Here is a 21,257-nt window from a genome sequence, read left to right as displayed (position 1 = left end):
GTTTAAAATGCTCCCCAGCACTGAGCCCAGCTCTGCCATTCGCCCCAGCCCCGCAGACCATGGTGCTGCTCACTGTAAGGGAGTAAGAGGAGATGGGGGCTTTTCCCAGGGTGTCTGGACTTGCAGCTCTAACTTCCACCTCTTTGCTCTGGATATTGCAACGTTTGCAGAGCCAGGAGCAGCAGGAATGGCTGAGCTGTGAGCGCCGTGGCTCAGCTCTCCTCTGGATACGGCACATGGGTGCTCCGGTCTCTGCTTGCAGGTTTTAGATCTCTAGGGAGCTCTGCTGGAAAAATTGATGAGTTTCAGGGTTTTAGAGACTCGCAGGATTATGTGGGAGCTGAGAAGAAATCACAGTGTTGGGCATCAGCTGCCAAAGGGGTGAGGTGTGAAGGCCCTTTTGTGCCTCTGCTGTGAGGATGAATATTTTAGCTACGGCGCTTGTCCCGGGGTGACCTGCTGATGCACAGCTTGGCTGGTTTTAAGGGAAGCGATTGACTGGGTCCTGGGCATGGAGGGCCTGACCCTGACAAGGCAGAAAAGCTTTGCAAGGCATTGAATGTGTGGGGAAAGAGACTGGGAGCTGGCTCAGTTGGTGACCTGGTGGGGTGAGAAGGTGTTTGGGTGCGAGTCACAGGCCCACGTGCTGTGGACCAGCCCTGCAGTGAAAATAATCACCCGTGGTTCTGCAGTAATGGAAACAGCAACTTGATGTAATGGTTTTATTTGTTTCCTCTGTCAAAAGCAGTGATACATGCAGTTGGCACAAGACTTTCTAGGCATTAGTGTCATAAATATTCACACGGAGATAAATTAAAATGTCAGCAGAGCAATGAAAGACAAGCATCACTTAAATCCCAGCATTAACCTGAGAAGGAAGGGAAAGATGTGGAGAAGGCAGAGAGTGCTGACACCTCCCCGACTCAACTCTCTCCATCAGCTCTAATAAATGCTGGAGCCACCTTTGCTTTTGTTCTTGCTGTGTGGTTAGTTCAAAAACGAAGATGAGACGCAGTTCAGCTCCATAGCACTAATGAGTTTCAACAGGAGAAAAAATATTTGAGGTAAGAGATGTGAGAATGAGAAGCAGAAATATGCTCACCTTTTGATCCTCAAGTGTATTTACACTCATGTTGGTACTGAGCAGAAGTTGCTTTCTGATTTAATCTGCTCGAGGGTGGTTTGGAAATCACTTGTGAGCATTTTTATAATTGCAAGTTTCCAATGGTATTTCCCATCTTAGCTGCTGTTGAACAAACAGCCTGGTCTCTCTGCTCTCCTCTGTGCCAAAAGATTTATTCCTAGTAGTAGTTATAATAATTAGGCTAGTATTGCTTTGCAGTTTTCTCACTTACTTCTCTTGGCTGGCTACGGAGAGTGCTGTAGCGGACGCAGGTACATGAGGCTGCTCTGTCTGCAGGACAAAGCGCCGAGGAGAGACACTTTCTCCGGACGGAGATGTCCCCACGCAGCAGCAAGGGATGATCTGGTGCGGGCTCACCACACCACGCCAGGATCTTACAGCAATGCGGGAATGCTTGGCTTCCTACAGACATCCCATGTAGCACTAACATCAACTGAATTGTTTCATATATATTTATGTGCTGGGTGGTTGTACCGCACTTACACTGTGTTTTTTTCACGTTTCCGTCTCACAGCACCAGGCAAAGCACAGTCAGCATCGTTAGCATGGTCAGGTAGGTGAGAATACAGAAGCACAGATATGAAACCCAGAAATTATTATTTTACATTCAGGTCCTGTAACCACCAGCCCAGCATCCCCAGGCTGCCCCTCAAAGCTGCTCTTGTGCCGCTGAGCCTGCAGAGCTGCGTGCGAGCTCGTGGGGCTCCTGCACCCGTGCAGCAAACTCTGAGGGTGCCCACGGTGTGCAGCCTGGCTGGTGGGGGTGTGACAGGGCAGAGACCAGCGTGATACCTGTTACAGTTCCAGGACAGCCATGGCACTGGCACGGCAATGCCCACCCAGGGCTTCTCTCCTAGCTCTCCTCCTGCTGAGGGTAAATCAAGAAGTAAAGGTAACAAGATTGTGCCAGGGTAAGCAACAAGAGAATCCCCACCCGGAAGAGTTGTAATATTGTCCATGTTGCCCTCTAGCAAACCAAGACATTATTATTTTTAAAAACTATTTCTTTATGCTACTGCACTAACAGGTGACCTATTCAGTGGTATTCTGGTGTCGATGCAGTGATCTATAATGGGTCTCCTAGTAAATGTATACGTCAGAGAGAGCACATTTAGTACTGTCCAAGCATCGGCCAAAATGTTCCTTTCAGAATAACCATTCCCAAGTGTGAGCAACATCTGGCTGTTTGGCATTTGCTGGAAAACACCAGTAGTTTGGTGTTCCCGCAGATCACTTCTCCTCCAGAACAGATGGGGTTTGTGCTCTCGCCAGCTTTCCTTCGTGCTCAGGGCAGTTCTAGGCAATAGCTGGGGGTAGATGCTTTATGAACTGTTGCCTTTCCAAAAAGAGAACTAATTGCTGTTTCCTTAGTGGATGAGAGGCTGAACTGTCCCGTTGCCTACTGAGGAGGGATATGATGGGTCACAAAAGTCTGCCTCATTTGCATGCACATTCAAGCCATGTTTTCTGTGTAAGGACTCCAGGGAGAGCTTCTAGAGCACAGGGTGGTTATATCTTGTGAATAAAATTATTCCAAGCAGCTACTTCTTCACACTTCAGCAATGGCTGGGAGCAAACAAGCTTTTACCTTTGCTTCTTTCCAGATGCATCTGTGCTCTGAAATCCAGTTGTGGATCATGGCTTTTTTAGGTACCTGGAAACACTCAGAGTATCTCTGCTTAGTGAGGACATCACCCATTACATTTTTGTCACAGTGAGAAGTTTTTCTCCCTTCCTTTTCTTCGGTGCCTGCTGTATTGAACACATAACTCTGCCTTCTTACAGAGCAGTGCAAGACTGGGTTACCTACTAGCTTCCCTCTGGCTGAGGATGGTGATAGCTCTTCACTGTTAATGAAAGCAGGGCCGGTTTCTTTCTGACTGTGGCTACTCCCTAAAACTGTTCCCTCTTCCCTTCTGAGATACTTCAGCTCTGAGCAGACCACTTCTTTCTGCACTGGTCTTGGGGAGGGAAGCCTTGGAAAACTAAACACTTGTGGAAAATTGGGTTTCCCTGTGGCTTTTTCTTTCATGGCTGGGGGATGAAGTTCACTGTTTGGGGCAGAAGAGTTGCACCATGAGTAACCAGTGCTGGAGCTTTTGTCATACAAAGAAGCCTTGGAGGAGCAGAGCTTTCCTGCATCGGTGTAAATCTGTGCCAGGGGGTCCTCTCTGGACCAGAAGTCGGCTTCTGCAGGCGTGAGTTTTCCTGGTGGCACCATATTTGAGATGAAATTGGTCAATTTACATTTTGACATTTCCTGCTGTGTCCCACCATGGGATGGAGACCATGGCACATCTTCAAGGGTCTTCAGGGTCTTTCTATACTGAACCTTATGGCTGCTTTCAGGAAGGCCTGGGAAGGTGGGTCTGGCAAGGTGGCAGATGGATTGAATGTAATCATCGCTGGAGTACGCGTCTGGGCTGGCTGCAGTGCTTCCAGTGCGTTTCATGTTGCTGGTTGAATCTTCCATTGCTTCCTCATGGGTTTCACGTATGGTTGGGAGAGGCTTTGAAAGACTCAATCTTATCCGGGGTGCCATGGCTGCAAAGAACAGACTAGACACGATCAGCATGTGAAAGCCAGCTGCAGAAAAGAAATTCTGGACTTGTTTCTGTAAAGTCCATGCTACCTGAGCCACCCGATGTTCTCCTGTGGCAAACAGTGGTTTTTACAGAAACTGCATTTTAAAAGTTTGTTGGCAGTACTTTTATATCCATGGCTTCATAAAGAGCCCATATATATAAAAGAAGCCAAGTATTTAAATGCAGTAGAAAATAAAAGGTTCATTAAAGAGATCAGCAACAGTGCTCTCTTCTGAAGCAATGCAAGGGGTCAGCAGCTGAAGTGGTGTGGTACAGGTGCACCGTCCATGTGGTAGCAGCAAGGGACAAACTATGCTCCTCATTTAATACTTTGCTGATCTGTTCACTGTAACAGTGCTCTGACTTCAAGTTGTGTCCGAACAGGCAAGAGCTGATCTCAACAGGAGAGGAGCCAACTTACCCCTGTGGGGAGCACCACGTAAATAAAGTGACATTAGAGCTGATCTCTTCCAGAAGCTGTGGGTGATAACATACAGCCATGTTCATTTTTGTCTCTGCCCGTGCTTCATAAATGTAGTTATGGAGTGGTAGATCCTTCCCTGAATGCTTACATAGAATTAAAGGGATTTAATTTATGTCCTTTATATTCAAATAGTTATCCTCAGTTCTTTTTAGGACAGATTTTCATCAGACTGCTCCCACTAGTCAGGTAAACCTTTTTTACAAATACTTCGTGTTGCAGTGTTTGCTAACTGTGCTGATATTTTTTTTCCTCAAAATACTCTCCTCTGTGCTTTGCTTATACTCCCTTCTGGCAGAAATGACCACATAGCCTGGATCCTTTTTTTTTTTTTTTTTTACTATTCCCCCCCCCAGTGGAATTTGTATGTGAATAATCTGCCAACACAATATAGCTTTGTTATGTGATTAAACACAAAAGTGCTTTGCTAGCTATTTTAATGCCGTGCTTGGCATTGCTGGAAAGAAATCTGGCTTTGTTGAACCTCCCTGCAAAGCTGCGGATCACATATGGAGCACAAGTGAGCAGCTTGCACCGAGCCCAGGGTAGAGCTCATGGGGTGTCCATCCCTCCCCGAGCTGCTACTGGCTTTTACTGGTTTTCATCTCAGATGCTACTGGTAAAGTCAGCCAAGCTGGGATTTGCTGACCTGAGCGCAGGAGATGTTCGCTTTAAACCTTACGGCCTTTTTATTTCCCTTACTTTCTTTATTCTTTCTGCTCCTTTCTTCTCATTTCTTTAAGCATTAAGAAGGTGGCTTGCTCCTCCGCCTTTCCTCCCACCCCTTGCCCGAGCTCGCCAGTGTCAGGATCTGGGCCTGCTCTCACTCTGGTGTTGAGGAGGGCGGCCGGATGCTTCAGAGAACAGGCACGGGCACGTCGTGTTAACTTATGGTAGTGCTAATCATTAACTAAGTCCTGTCAACATGCCCTTCCTCCAGAAGGAAAATAAATCACCTATTTACAGTAAAACTCTTCTCATGGGATGGATTGGTTCCAGCCTGGATGCGATCCCCTTCGCCCCGGGCACTGCACCAGCATGGCCCTGCTCCATGCCGAGGTCACCTTCCTGCCCGTCCACCAGCACCCAGCAGCCCCCAGAGAGCATGGACCCCCCTGCCCTGCGGCTTCCCCTCCCGGCCACGCCTGGAGCATCACCGCTGCGGCCATCCCGGGTCCTTCCCGGCGATACCCGGGACACAGCCCATGGCTGGACCCCGGCTTTTGCGAGGCCCTCCCCTTACCTGTGCTGCTGCCTGGTGCAGAGGGATGGGCGGCTTTCAGCTCCCCAGGCTCCCACGTCTCAACCTTGCTCTCTCCCTCCCTGTTTTCAGTGCAGAATATGTGCTGTCTAAAACTAAACCGTGCATCAGGCTCCCTGCCTCCAGTCAGCTGATTCCGCTGCCTGTTTTGTTGCTGTTGCTAAATATAGCCCGCTGTCTGCCTGCCCTGCCCGAGAGCCCGCATCCGACAAATCCCGTGTAGCATTGGGACAGCAAACGGGCACCGGGGAGGCAGGGCCATCCTGTCCCCAGCGGGATGGTCCACGACAAATCCCCGCTGCTCGACTGCCTTATTGTATTTCCCCTTGGGAAGTGCGAGTGCGGTGCCGTGGTCGTGCCGCAGGAGGGGCTGCCTGTGCTCTGAGTTGGGGGGGTGTGAAAAGAGGAGCCGTAGTACCACCACAGTTCATTGCTGAAAGGGGGGGGCCCTTAGATTTTGGGCTGCTTTTGCTCCTGCTCTGTCTTATTTCACAAGAAAATTTGTGCCACTTTGCCAGGTTTGCCCAAGACAGCGGGGGGGGGGCTTGCAGCATCACTATCGCTGCTCTCCTCGCTCCCCACTCCCAGTTTTGCCCCAAGCCATACATCCACTCTGGAGGCACAGTGGCCACCAGCCCCACCACGGCACTGGCAGCCTGGTCCCTTCCCGGGCTCTGCACCTCTAAGCCCCCACTCCCCGCATCACCCCCATTTGTGTTTCACTGAGTGGGCACCCACCAACCAAGACCACACAAGTGCGTTACAGCAAATTGCTCTGCCAGGAGGACTGACAGCATCCGACCTTGCGGGTCCCTGGGCAGCAGGGATTTCTGTTTTCTGGCTTATTAACATGCTGCAAACTGATTGCAATTCTAGTATAACTCCACTATACCTCTGTAGCTTCTCTTGCAGCATATGTTGGGTGGGGAGGTGAATAGTTATTTTGCAGCGGAACCTTCCTTCTGCTTTTATTTCCCAATACCCTCCCCAGAGGGAGCCTCGATAGCTGCTGTTTGTTACCAGGGAATAGTCGCGCTGCACAACATTTCTGTGTGACCAAGGCCAGAGAGCGTGACTGCGTTTTGGAACCTTGCTGCTCCCCACACCACCTGCCCTGAGCTTCTGGGAGGGACAGAGAGAAAAGCAGAAATCTTGGACGGAAAATCACCACTTTACATTCAATGCAAATATTCCCAGTGTTACTGGCATTCAGGCTGGAACTGGCTTTGGATGCTGATTTGGTCACCACAGCCCATACTCAGCATCCAGGTTCTTTCTTTATCTCCAGTGGAAAGAAATAAGCAGCTCAAAAGACTTGTGCATCCCTTCAGGATATGGTTCAAAGCAGAGATTATTTGCTTTCTGGAGATAGCCATTGCTTAGCATTTAAATATAAAGGTGTGCAAGCTTAAGCTGTTTGTCTGGACCTCTGATGCCAAACAGCTGAAGTTAGCTTAAAGAACCTTCAACCTTCATGCACTGAATTTGCTAACAGCAGTGATCAGCTGGGATCATGATGTAGTAACAACTTAGAGCTTAGATTTCTCCTTCTTGCTTGCACAATTACCATCAAATGGAAAGAAAACCCTCAGACCCCAGCTACTCTAAGCAGCTGCAGTATAAAGCTTGTGAAAAACCACTTCATGAGGAAAGTCACTGATCTGGAAAAAGAATTCAGTATGTGCAGATGTGCATGGATATGTGTTCTCTTCATAAAACTCTTCAAGATCGTTCCCCTCCCCTGGAAAGTCCCTCCTCCTGGCTGAAGATATCTCCTTCTCAAAGGCCTCATGGTCTGATGGAGCAAGTAGAACCAAGGTCGTGCAAGGTGCCAGGTTGGCCGTGGCCACCCCACCTTGGCCAGCAGTGGCTCCGAGAGCAGCTGAATTAGGCTCAGGGTTGGGTTATCAGATGTCTAACGGGCCCCTCCTAAAGCTTTTCCATATCATCACCTCTCTGAGTGGTTTTGGCAGTGGCCGGTGGGACGTGGCAGCCTCCCCTGGGAGAATGGATCTGCGGAGACCTCGCACCCCACACTGAGAAGCTGCCCAAGAGCCTCTACAGTGATCAAGGTCCTCACAAAGTGTGATTAGGTAAGGTGTTTCTTTATGAAACTACAATAAAAATATGGGTTTGCAATAAAAATCCCTTCTGTCTATTGAAATTAGTTTCTTCCAGGCATCTGGTGTTACTGTAGGAAAATCACATTTATTTGAATCACTGTTATTGGAATTACTCAGATAACCCCAGTATAAATGATTTGTTCTCTATCATCTTTTTTACATTCTTGATGATATGTAGATTAAAATATAAATTTAAAAATACCAGATACAGCTTTAAAAGTAGCTATCATTAACCAAATGTAATTTACAGCAATACCTCTTTGTATTTTTACCTCAACCACAGCCATTCAGTTTTCTCTTTCATCAAGTGGTTGCTGAAAAATGTTAATTAAAAAAAAAAAAAAAAGCACCTTTGAACGCTTGTTTGTCTCTTCACAATACTGCCATAGGCTTCTTCCAAGCACTTCTGAGGATGGCTCTGGTTAAGCCATCCTGGTCTCCTGTACTTATATTCCTGAGAGACCACGGTGAATCAGCATTCCTGAGTGCATGAAAACCGTAACCAAATGGGATTAATAGCAAAAGAAAACAGCAACAGCAGCGGTGCCCAAGCTGCTGAGGAAAACACGAGTTATTAGTTCTGCAAGGCTTGATTGAGTGACTGAGATCTAAATGTTGTAGAGTGATTTTTTTGCTTGGTTTTCTGTTTGTTAGCTTCTGTTTTTTTGAATGTTTCCAGTTTTGGGGAAAGCCTTGTATTCAAACAATTTAGCAGAGTTGCACAAGTGTAACAGGCAGCTCTCCTCTGGGCATTTTTGAAGCTTGGTGATGTTCGGATAAACAAACCAATTAATCTTTGGGAGCCCAGTTGGATACCAAAGCCAATTCCCATTTTGGGTATTCTCAGAAAAAATACTCTTAATGCCAGATGGGGGCTCTGGGATGGCGCCAGTGCTGCTGGCTAAAGTCAATGTTCACCTGATGGGGCACCAGCCCTGCCAAGGCTGCCTCATAAATAACTTTTGCTTTGGAATATCGCAAGGAATATTTATTTGGGGGGAAAACTAAAAATCACCTTATGTTTTCCAAAGTAATGAAGCTGTACAGAAAAGCCCCTCCAGCCTGGTTTGGCAAACTGATACCCCCACGGGTGCTGGGGAGCTGGGCAGCCGTGTTGACCTGACTGGCTGGATGCAGGCCAGACTGGGTGGCACCGATGTGACAGCTCAGCGATGCCACATTGCTGCTCTGCTCGGGCCTGTGGTAACACAGCTGAGCCCTGGGCACTGGGACACGGGCAGCACTGCCCTGGGCTGTGGTAGCAAAATCCCAGTTTGAAAGAAATCCCAGTTTTTGAGCTCCTGCACTGGGAGGCTGTGCCTGCTGCCAGAACAGGGTCAAAAAGACACTAAACTGAAGGGCCATTCCCTTCACTTTCTGATTACGAGGTCTCCAAGGGACGTTTCGGGTGCCAGTTTCAAACTTTCCCAGTAACCAGTAGAACTGTAAATTCACTTTTTTTTAAAAAACTTTTTTTCTTTTTATTAAGCAGTTTTTACCCTGCTTGGCAGCTCTCTGCCTCTGCACATCTCTGCCGTGTCCTCCTCCCAGAACAGCCGCAGCACCCAAAGGCACCAGCATTGCAAAGGGATGGCCACTGGCCCACGCACATGGTCCTGCCTGCAGAAACGAGGCTTTTTGGTAAACTAGCAAATACTGTGACTGGTGCGTGATGGGAAAACGCTGCCACTCTGCTCTCGTGCTGCGAGCCAGTATCTAAAAACATGTCAGAGAGTGTCAGGAAGGGAGCGGTGTTAATGCTGGGCTTTGCTGTTGTGTCAGCCCTTGGCAGGGACGGGGTTAGTGCAACCCCGAGCACCCCCACACCTCATTTCAGAGAGCTGCTTCTCTCTTGCGTGTTTGTTCATTAAAAGTTCAGGGAAGGGAAACAGTTTGACCCGTTTTATGCCAGATTCCAGATGATTTGTGTTCTCTAATTATATCCCCCAGCCCGTTAACCTCCCATGCATTACAGCAAGCAGCCCCTACCGTACACAGCAAAGATATTCCTGTGAAACATTAATGAGCTGTTTCCGTATTAACTAGACGGAGCTGGGTGAGAAACGTCGCACCCGCAGCTGTTGCCCTGACTGCAGCTCACGTGGTAACTGGTGGTGGCTACTTGTACAAACACTCTGATGCAGATTTTCTGGAAATTACCAGGTATTTCTTGGTCTTTCGCAAGCGAGGAACCGGTTGCTGCGAGGGCTGGGTTACTGCAGCCCATCAGCATTTAGCACAAGGCTTGTTTGCAGGAGTTGAGCTCCCAGCCAGCTGGGAACACGGGTGGAGTCCTTTCGGGAGGCTTTGAAATCACTGGGAGTGATTTAGGCACTCTGTTTCCTTGGGATTTCAATTAAGCTTGGAAAATTACTCCAGGGAGCCTTCGCTGGGAGTTTCTAGGCCATGCTGGTGTCATGGGTTCGGCAGCCCAGCTCTGATCTGGCCCAGTGCTGGCTGCCCACGGCAGCTGAGAGCTCGCTGCCAGTTGTGGTGATTTAACCCCAGGTGGCAACTGGACACCACGCAGCCGCTTGCTCAGTCCTCCCCAGTGGGATGGAGAGGAGAACAGAAAAAGTAAAATTTGTAGGTTAAGAACAGTTTAATAACTAAAATAAAATGCAATAATAACATTAAAATATAATAATAATAATAGTAATGAAAAGGAATACAATAAAAAAGAGAGACAGAAACCTCAAGAAAAGACAAGTGATGCCCAATGCCATTGCTCACCACCCACTGATGCCCAGCCAGTCTCCAAGCAGCGATTGGCCCCCCTGGCCAACTCCCCCCAGTTTATACACTGAGCCTCACATCCCATGGTGTGGAATAGCCCTTTGGCCAGCTCGGGTCAGCTCTCCTGGCCATGCTCCCTCCCAGCTTCTCGTGCACCCCCTCGCTGGCAGAGCATGGGGAACGGAAAAGTCCTTGACTTAGGATAAGTGCTACTTAGCAACAACTAAACCATCAGTGTGTTATCAACATTATTCTCAGACTAAATCCTAAAACACAGCACCCTACCAGCTACTAGGAAGAAAATTAACTCTATCCCAGCCGAAACAAGGACACCAGCGCAGACTTTTTTTTAAGTACTTTGAAGTCTCAGAATGTGTAAACCATGGTGGCTGCTCACTGGCAACTTCTCCTGGGAATCCAGCCCAGCATATTTATTTGAAATAATAACTGATTGAAACTGAAATAATTAATTTAAAATACCTGGTCTGAATAAGGTTACATTGTATCTTCATGTGCACATATTTTCCATACATCATTTTAGATTAGAGAAATGCACATCCAGACTCAAAACACCCGACCACCCCAAAGTGCCTGAGCACCGACGCAGTGCCATCTCTTGGATGTCCCCCACGAAGAGGCTGGGAAGCTGAGTGCTGCCGATCACAGCAGGGCTCGGTGAGGACACCGTGCTGCCATCCCTTGAAAGCCTTCTCCCGCCCGGGGTCCCATGGAAAACCCCATGAAGCCAGCAGCCCCAGGTGCCGAGTTGCTCGCAGCGGCTGCCTGAGGCTGGAACCCGGCAGGGTGGCTCAGGGGTGCCAGCAGTGGCCAGAAAATCTGAGAAATCCGTACCAAGGGAAGCAGCGAGCCATGCAAATGCTGTTACGTATTACAAGCAACAAGCTGTTTCGTGCCAGTCAGGCCTTGCAAGAGAACTGCACTTCACTTGCGTGGCTCCTTTCCAAACCCGCTCTGGCATTGCTGGAGGCGGGAAAGGGCTCTAAACTTGTCCTGCTACCGATCCAGCACTCCTTGTGCTGAAAATAAACCCAGACGGACCATGGTCAGAGTACAAACGCGCTGTGCAGAAGAGTGGATGGCAGCTCAGCTCCCAAGAAAGCCACGTTTGCTTCCCTTTGCTCTGAAGACCTCAGCTGCACAGAAGTCTGGCTTTAATTTTTCAGGCCCTGGGATCTCCATCTTTTAAATACAGAGATCAATTTTATTTTGGAAGCTGTGCCAGTCAGTCCTGCAGACCCTCCCAGCACAACTCACAAAGGACACAAACAATTCAAGTAAACCTGCTGTAAATGACTTCTGTTGCATGAGAGCCTGTTTAATCACGAACAACTGCAGGAACACCCCAGTCACTTGCAAACAGAAAACAGATCCCATTTTGATGAATAAATGATTTGTTACAAACTGCTCAGCATTTGGCTGCTAATCCAAGCTGCCAGCTCACCCAAGACAGGTTCATCTTCCCGCAGCTGTTACATTTCTTTAATAAAAGAGCTTTGCCTGATTAAAAAAATCACAAGACCAGTTCATGATAACCATCAGTGGCAAACCCTGCAGTGTTACTAGCTTCTAAACTTTCTGTTATCAGCTGGAGCTGGGCTGTGTTTAGATGCCCTAAGAAATAGCATTCCCAGAAAAATAACTTAATTCTTGAACTATTTTCTGTGGTTTGTGTGGTGGGGCTGATCATGTCTCTATTTCTCCACTGCTGCTGCTGTCTCTCTCTCTCTCCGCCAGGCTTCATGCTTGTTCTTCAGACCAGTACAAAAGCATCTTCAAATACATCCACGCTGTGGTGGGGACTGAGCTGAGCAGTTTTTACTCCATCTGGTCTTTCCTGTAACCCCAGGAGGCAGAGAGCCCTTCTCACCAGATCGAGGGATTTTTCACCCTGGTACCGAAGTCCAGAGGCTGTTTCATAATCGTACTTCTTGTACCGTGCCACCATCTAGTGGTAACTCAACTATAAACTCTGCATCTGGAAAGGCAAAGCAGCCTGAGTGGGTCCTCCATCACCGACCTGCCAGGAACCCCAGTGCTGCTGGTGTAGCACAGATGCAAAGTGCAATTTCATTGCCTAGGGCTGGTGGGAGCACTCTGCTGATGAAGCATAAAAACCAGCAGATTAAACTACGATGAGGTTTCTCCCACATGTGTCATCCTGCTCTGCTTCTCGCTGTAATGAGTTTTTAGACACGCGCTTGCACTTGGTGTGGTTCTGTGGCTCCATCGCTTCCGTCCCTGCTCAGCTTTGGAAAACTGCTGCTGAGGGAGGGATTGTGGAAGGGTGGTGGGGAGGGAAACCACCCTGTGCCCCCGCCACTGTGTGAAGGGCTAGTCCGATTTGCACGGCACTTTGTAGGAGCTAAACTCTGCCTGGTGTGATTGAGAATAACCAGGATAACTACTTTTCTGGCCTGGAATTGCTCCTTGAACTGCCTTTTTTTTTTTTTTTTCTTTCCAGAGAGCCCTCAGCAGAGCCTATCGTGGGATCCTCTGACTGTTTGCTTATTTCTGCACCACAAAGCTGTAAGTCCTTCTCCCAAGTCATGAATATTTGCCCAGGCAGACTCTGGTGTACCAGCACAGGCTCCTTGCTCTGCCCACACTACTTCTGACTGGTGTTAGTGGGATTGCAAGTGCATCTCGGGGAGGGGGGGGGTCTCTGCTGGGAAACTTCATCCCTAGCCCATTCCTCCTTTCTTTGCTGAGCCTCCGGATAATCCTGCAGCACCTGTGACTGCCTGTGCACGAGCAAGGTGAGCACGCACCATAGATTAACTCATGCTGTGTGTCAAAAAGCTGATCCCCCGGATAATGCCCAGCCTCCTTACAGTCTCAGCACAGGCCAATTTTATTTCTTCCTAGGCCAGAGCAGTGATTCCCATGAAGACAGTGGGGTGTCCTCTCAGCACATCTTCAGAATGAGGGCCTCAGTCACAGAAGACAGAGGTTGCACATGTTGAGACCCATTTTGCAGTGCAATGTATGGTTTTGGCATTTAGCTTAGAGCTTACTGTCAATGTATCACACATGGTGGGTTTGCTTTTGTGGGGATGCACAGAGCCAGGAACAGGCAAAAGACCAGTATTTGGTGTTTGTGGATGCCACAGGAGTCCGATACTGTACAGACATCCTCTGTGTGAACAAGATAGAGCATTCTCCCTGCAACTTCTCTCTTTTAGGATAACTTTTCCATTCCTTCCACTTGCCAGAGAGCTTCTGCTTTAATGCACACACTGCACTGAGCTGGGTAAATGAATCCCGGCTAGTGATGTACTCAGTGATGTTTAACCCGCCACGATCCTGCACTCCCTGCAGCACCAGGCTTCTTAGAAGGAATCTGTTATCTGCAGTGAGATCCGAGCTGGGACACTCGATTTTCAGGGCATGAGCATAACGTCTTCAACTGGATGAGGCTCCTGGAGCAAACACTCTTGCCAAAGCACGGCTTCCCAGGCTCATCCAGCCCCACAGCAGGTACCTGCTTCCATCTTCAAATACACTTGGAGAAAGAGGTGTTAAGCTGTCATGGGCTTTCCGAAGCAGTGACAGTCCCCCAGCAGGGCCCAGGGGCCAATCACAATACTTTCCCTTAGAGATGAGGTAGATTTTTAAGTTAAAACACTTCTGCTTCTTCCCTTTGCATTTGGCATCACCCCCACACCAGGGAAATGATGCTCAGGAGCTCTGACACCCGGAGGGGCCAGAGTGTGTGTGTGTGTACGTCTGTCCGGGCTCCCACATGGGCACCAGTTGTTGCCCAAGTCTGAAGAATAGATGCAAAGGGGCTAAAAAGCTGATGTAGTCCAGGAGAGGAAGAGATGGCCTCCTGTAACTGTCATCTTTAGGCATTTCCTAGAGAGGAAGATCGGGGTGGGAGGGAGGGGTGCTGGACATGTATGACCCCACCATGGGTGTTTCTCGTGTCTGGGGTATGGACATGAGACCCTTTCCTTTGGCCACTCTAAAACAAACTCAAAATCTTTGGGTTGGGAAAGCAAAAACCAGTTAAATATAACCCTTGTCACAGCTGTAAATTAGATACTATATGAATTGTCACAGTAAATGAAACCCAGGTTTTGGCTGCTCTGCTGTTTTATCAGGGCATTTAAGTAAGTAAATGTCTTTTCCATATGGAAAATGCTGAGATGGCTTGTTACCCCGTTAAAGACCATGTTGGATGTGAATGCAGTCCATGGTGCTAACTGAATAATCAAGGTAAGCAGGGATCTTTCAAATCCTCAAGCAGCAAACTTCAATTAGATGGGAGAGATTCAATTATGCTTTAAAGGGAACCTGGCTACAAGCGTGCAGGATATGGCAAGAAAATGTATGCAAGAGAATTTCATGGAAAGGAGCAATTATTTTATTGCAAAGCAAAATTTGCTCATCAGTCCTGAATAGAATCCCAAATAACTGAGCCTTTTAAGGACCAGGATGGATTTCAGTCAAATGTGAAGGCTGAGAGCCTCAAGGAGGTTTAAGTGAGTTTGATTAATTTCTGTGCAGTTATCAGCTGAGGTTTTGGTCCAGTGACTTCATGATATTTGGTCTTGGATAACAGGTGTTCAAAACAAGGATGTAGGACTTTGGCAGCATGTGTATCCCAATCCCACTTCATTAAGATAAAATTGTAGCAATTGAATTAGTTTTGAGTCTGAAGATGCTGATTTTTCCTCCCCCAGCATCTCTGCATAATGTTAATTCAGTGAAAAAAGCACAGGGAAAAGTCAAACACTTTGCAAAAGAACACAGACATTTGAATTTAATAAATTATAAAATTAAAGATTCTAATTTGTATATACATTTTTAATATACAAGAAATGGCTATTTATTGCAATTTCTGTTAAGACATATGTAAGTGAATGGAAGTTGCATATAGATATTCAGATGAACATAGCTAATACTGTGCATTGTAGGTGAGTAAATAAGACATTAAATGCATTACGTAATAAAATAAAACATAAAACCCTTTGAGTACTGGTAAAGCACCATTTCTAGAATTCTCAAAATACCTGAAAGCATTCTATGGAGATGTTGTGAGACTCTAAATATTGAATGGATATATGAATATAAAAAGTGATGCATTCGTAATAGATTACAGAAATTTTTGAAGGAATGATGGTGAAAAAAATGGCAGTAGATTGGAGCCTAAGGAACCATAACTGGTTTGGGATCTTTTCTTTTTCCATGAGGGGCTGTCACTTGGATTTTAAGTTTAGACGAACAGAAAAATGACAATTTAGAAAGCTGTGTACTTGCATGGTTAGATCACAAAATGCATTGCTTAATGGGAACACATTGCTTTAGCTCTCAGATCTCTGAGATGGTCCCTGCAGGAATATATTTACTTATAAATCTACTTTATTTTCTGGGGATTAGGTTACATTAAAATACCACTCTATGCTTACTATGTCTCAAAATGCAGTACCTGGGCAACAGCAAAACAGTTACAGAAGACACTATGATGATGCTCTTGCCCAATTACAGCATTGTAGAAAAGAGGAAATACTTGTCCAAGTTCAACGAACCAAAAAATGACCAAAATTTCCACTGCATGACATGGAATGAAGATCAGCTGAGAGCAAAACCCCACCTACTGCATTACACTGCTTCTTCTTTATCAACAGAGCTCTGCTCTGTGTTTTCCAGTAGAAGTGAGGTACACGTTCTTAGGAAACAACCATCATGGGGAACTGCTGAAAAACACACCTTCTGAAAAACTCATGCCAATTTGAAAAGAAGGTATCTTTCCTGGTCTGAAGAGACTTTTTTTTTTTTTTTTTTTTGCCTCATACAGCAAGCCTGTAAAGAGAAGGCAGCTGGTGGCTCTGCTCCAGGAGGAGATGGACCAGTCTGTGTCCATCAGCATCTCACTGTCTTGAGCAATCTAGACTGAAGCTGCTCTTTCAAATATCATTTCAGTGTTCCTCAAATAACAGTGAGAGAAATATTCAGTAGAATTAAAACCAACAAGAAATAAATCAAATTAAATTTCCCAGAAGGTCAGATTGAGAAGGGAGCAGATGCAGATTGACTAAATGCAGATGCCACTCGGCATTGCATCAATTCCCTAATGAACACCAGACCTCCTGTAGCACCACACCAGCTTTCTGGGAGGCTGCTCCTGCTCCAAGATGCAGCAGAAGTTTCCACCTTCTCTGGAAAAATGCTTTTGGTTGGTTTGATTGTGAACTGACTCACTCTAGAGAAAGAACGAAGTGGTCAAGTTTCTGAACTTTGAACCAGCTGTGCAAGTTCAGCCAGGGTGTCCGTGCTGCACATGAGTGAGCGAACCCCTGCGAGTTGACCTTGCCCAGCCTACAGCAGTCCTGGCCACTGGGAGACACAGCTGGAAACGCTCAGCACAGAACCACCCAGTCCTTTTTAAAGGTTGCATCACCACACTGGAACAGGCCTTTCCTCATGCTGTTTGCAGAAAGGTCACTTGAAGTTACACCAAATAAATTCCTGCCCCACTTGCTATTGGGACACAACTTAGAAGTCCTTTGGACAGAAGAGGCTATTTGTAAGACATCGTTTTGAGCTGTGGGCTTCCTCCTGTGGCATTTCTTCACATTGCCCGGTTGACTAAGACTATTCCAGAAGCTAAGAACAGCAGCTATTAGATGGGTTATCTCAGCCTTCTGGAGGTCAGAGAAATGGGTCTCAACAAAGTCCCAGAGAGTAAGACTGGTACCATCCAGGCAGCAAACTTCTACCTCCCAACCTGTGTAACTTCAAGCCCAAACCCTTCTCTACCCTTGGGTTTGTGAGGATTTTTCCTAAGTTCATCCTATGCTTGGATGTGCTTCTAGGCTATGAAAAAGCTAGGGGTTGTGGTTTATTTTTATTGTCCACAGAGCAAAAAGCGGGATAACAACTTGACGGGGAAAAGATGAGTTTACACTAACAACATCTGTGTAAAGGAAATGTGGAAGGCAAGAAATACTCACTATGTCTACAGGCTGGGAGCCCAGCTACAGCTTGTGTCTCCCATGGCACAGCAGCTGGAATTATGTTGATTTAGACACGTCTTCCTTGCTTATAAATAGCATGGTGGGTGCTTTTTTTTTTTTCTTTCAGTGCTCATTACTACATTGCTGTGTTTTGCAGAGATGTGACCTGACCCTACGCTGTTACTAAAACTTGTCCTGTCTGCAGGCAACCACAAATCCCTTGGCACAAGGTTCCTGGGGCCAGCGCCGGGATTGCCTGTGGCTCTGCAACAGCAGGCAGGTCATGCAGCAGGGCTGGGGCAAGAGAAGGCTACAACGCAGCAACTAGAGATAAGCAACCTTCGACTTCAGGAAAATGCGTAGTGTCTCACGAGTGAAAGTCAGAGGTGGGACTCCTGTCACTGCTCCAACCAACCGCTGCTCAACGCTGCCAAACTTTGGGGCTTTAGTTTTACTTTTCAAAACCAGAACAGATTACTTTGTTGCTTGCGCTGGCTGCTGTTTTCACATCTGAAACCTCATCTGCTTGGCCCAGGAGATGTTTCCTAGTGCTCTAGACTTTTACCCGGCCGATTATGCTTCTTGGTCTTCATGGTCTTCAGTGTAATTCCCATCCCTAGACTACCCAAGCTGTTCCTAAACACTCACCCAAGTGTATCACTCCCGTCCCCTGTAAGAAGGGACTCTTGATGCCATCACACCAGCTGAAAACATTCTTTCTCTGCTTTGGCTAAATCCATAAAGTATTTTTCTTAAACCAGGTCTTGTCCTTTAAAGACTTCTGGCCACAGTTCAGGCTGGAACAGTTCAACATCTCAGTGCTGCAAAGACCACTGTTTCTGCAGGCTCTCTCCACCTTTCCAGCAGGACTGGCTGGTTTTGAAGAGGAGACTGAGCAGCTCATTCAGCCATGGTGGTTGAGGGCAGAAGACAGGGTCGCAGGAAGCCACGTGGTTCACCATGCAATACTTCTGAAGCTCTTTTCCAGCAGCCAGGCCACAGAAGATCTTACACAATGCTGGAAACTCAGCACATTTCCAATAATTATGTAACTGTATATACAAGCTTATTACTGGCGCTGCTTCAAACTAACACCAGCTCAGGCTGGAGGATGAGATCTTACTCTCAGACTGGAAAATCTGAACTAGGAGCCATCAGACCTACCTAGTGGTAAAAGGAGGATTTCAGGGAAGCCCTGGGCTCTGCAGGAGGTTTACCAGCAAAGAGGAAACAAATGGAAGCCAGGAGACAGGAGAAAAACTGCTCAGATGCCACCCGCAGCAGGAACCGGTGCACACTCCCCATCTCTGTGGCGTTAGAGCCAAGCTGAATTCATCTTCTGGTCTCCAACCAGGAATTCAAAATGACCTATGGAAACCATGGTGACCCTGAGGGGAAAGGAAGTACTCAAAGGGTTGTCAGGTTACACATCTTAAAGTTTCTAGCAGACCTGGTACTGTGAGTACACGTGTGTGTGTGTGGATGTACGTGTATATGTAAAGGCACAGCAAACAATTGTTCACTTCTGCACCAATAAAGCTGTCCTAAGGAAAGGAAGATAATACAAAAATATTTCCTCCAAAATAACCTCATCCTACAGGAGAAAAAAAAAAAAAGTTTTCTTAACAAAGCACCAAAGAAAAGGCAACAAGAATCCAGTCATCTTTAAGTTAAACAGTATGTGGGTAGAAAAAAAATCAGACCAATAAAAAAAGCACCAACCAACAAAGATCACTGAGGCTGTTGCATTACAGGAACTTAAAGACTATCAAAAATATGGATAATTGTAAACAGAAAGACTAGGATGTTGTCAGTCCAAGTTGGCCAGATCTACCCTGCTAAATGTCTTGTGTATATTCAAAAGTTTAGGAGAATCCTTTGAAATTTTTTATGGAAATATGTAAACTACTGTCTGCCAGTTTTTAATTTACACATAAATATATGGCTACAGAATTTTCTTTATATTTTCTTACGCAGTCCCGGTTAAGAAAGCTATGTAAGCACATGCCTAGCTGTAACCACAGAAGCAGCTCTACCAAAGTCAGCGAAACTTAGGGGGGCATGTCCTTAGGTACCTTCCTCAACCGGGGGCTGAGTTAGTGCCCAGATGTATGCAATGCACAGAAGCATCACAGGATGGCTGACCACCTGCTTGTCAGTGTCAAAGGGATTTATTATGTCTTGGGACTGTTTTCCTCCATCCTAAGTGTAACTCCCATTACTATTCCCAAGCAGTTTTACACAGGCATAGAAGACTTAAAAGAGCCCATAAACAAGAAACCTGCTAACCTGGCCTAGGTGTTACGGTTTGTTTGGATTCAGTGAAATGCTGTCATGATATTGCACTAATACTCTACCGTACCCTGTAAACCTAGCCATCAAAGTGTTCCAATTAGCACTTATGAAACAATCTGTCATTTCCATTTATAGTAGGCTTTAGAATTTGGCAACTCTGCCATAGCACCACTTTGATTTTTTCCCCATTTTTAGTCTCTACGACATGGGCAGTACTATGATGTTGGTAACATCTCTATAAGAGAAAAACGTTGTTTGTGCCATATTTCCATTTTAGTTTATTTTCCTAAGAGTCTCTTTTTTCCTTTTCTCAGCAATCAGCTCCTGAATTCTTTGATTCCTTGTCCTTTCATAAGGTATCCTCCTCCGTGTAATGATGTTGTGCTGTGATACTTCGTTATCCAACCCATCGATTTTATAGGGAACATCCACCGCATTGATTTCTGGGTGCTCCTCAGTTGCATTGGAAGGAGGTGCACGTGCTTTGGAAACAAAAGGAGGGCTGGTGGCAGACTGTGTGGTGGACACTCCCATGGGAGGGCTGAGGGTGGTCAGGAGCTCCTCCTCAATTACATTATTCTTATTTATGTTAGAATCAGTTACATTGTCGTCCTCTGTTATGTTGCTGTACATATTACAGGACTTGCAACACAGCTTATTGTAACCAGGAATCGAGCAGTAACGAGAGAGAACCTCCATGCGACAAAACATTGACTTGTCTCCTTGACAATGATCTTCTGAAAGAGAAAAAGGGAACAGATAAATAAAGAGCATCTTCACATTAATCAGAAAGAGAAACACAGCTGAAGCTTTGGCAGTGGGCAGAGGGTTTGGTATTTAAAGTGGGATGGAAAACTGACAAATGAGCCTTCTATAAGCAGAAGCAGGCTTAATACTAAACCTAAAACTCAACTCATTTCAAGGGATGCAAAAGCTGATCTGCACTGTTTGTACTAGCCCCATCCACACTACAGACCATAATACTTTATTTTCTGGCTCCACATTCTGAGAGTTGTACCCTGAAGGCTGAGCAGCCACGATGAATTGCATTCCTGCCTTGGCTTAGAGTTCAAACACACCGATAGTACCGTGTTGCTGCTAACACAACATTAAACCCCCCGAAAGTCATCAAGGTTTATATTCAGAAATCTTTTCCCCCGCTTTGCTTCTTTTAATGTTTTTCTGCAATCTAACAGTGACTAACCATGGTCAGGGGTAATTTATATTTATCTGGACTGTCTCAAGAAATCCAAGTCTTATTTCAATGTGTATCATGTAACTCTTAGAATTAATCCATCTCCCATTGGAGTGGTATTTTTGCCAGGTACCTCTATTCTGAAAACAGCAGCATTGCCTGAGTATGCCCCTTGCTTGAGAGAAAAGCGGGGCATTTAGCATAAGGCTTTTTTCCTCCTCCTAGAAGGGAGCTGATATTTTCCGAACAACAAACTCCAGTGCGATGGAGCCAAGCCAGTCCACTAATGACTGGGAGACTCAGTAACAAGTCCTGATTTTTGTGTCACTGACTGGAAAACTGTAACAGAAAAGAACAATAATCGATAGGTTTTAAGCTGTTGATAGCTGTTATGACAATCTGCACTATAATAGAGGCGTTACAGCAGATCCTGATCTTGCTGAAATACAGGTAGCAA

At 46.4% G+C, this 21,257-nt stretch overlaps 2 protein-coding genes across 2 annotated transcripts in view; both read right to left on the bottom strand.

Moving 5' to 3' along the window:
- Positions 1-708: 708 nt before the first annotated feature.
- LOC141949878 (uncharacterized) lies at positions 709-5,626 on the bottom strand. Its single transcript, XM_074883990.1, has 2 exons — positions 5,454-5,626; positions 709-3,688 (listed from the first exon to the last, which is right to left on the bottom strand). The coding sequence occupies exon 2, from the start codon at positions 3,684-3,686 to the stop codon at positions 2,694-2,696; it is 993 nt and encodes a 330-aa protein (XP_074740091.1). The 5' UTR covers positions 3,687-3,688; positions 5,454-5,626; the 3' UTR covers positions 709-2,693.
- Positions 5,627-15,086: 9,460 nt separating this feature from the next.
- ADAMTS2 (ADAM metallopeptidase with thrombospondin type 1 motif 2) overlaps positions 15,087-21,257 on the bottom strand; it is a 190,776-nt gene continuing 184,605 nt past the window's right edge. The window contains exon 22 of the mRNA XM_074883501.1: positions 15,087-20,342. Coding sequence (XP_074739602.1) covers positions 19,879-20,342 — 464 coding nt within the window. The 3' untranslated portion in view covers positions 15,087-19,878. The remainder of the gene's footprint in view (positions 20,343-21,257) is intronic.

This window comes from Strix uralensis, chromosome 14 (assembly GCF_047716275.1).
Source record: "Strix uralensis isolate ZFMK-TIS-50842 chromosome 14, bStrUra1, whole genome shotgun sequence".
Classification (NCBI taxonomy): Eukaryota; Metazoa; Chordata; class Aves; order Strigiformes; family Strigidae; genus Strix; species Strix uralensis.
This window is presented reverse-complemented; position numbering and strand designations above follow the sequence as displayed.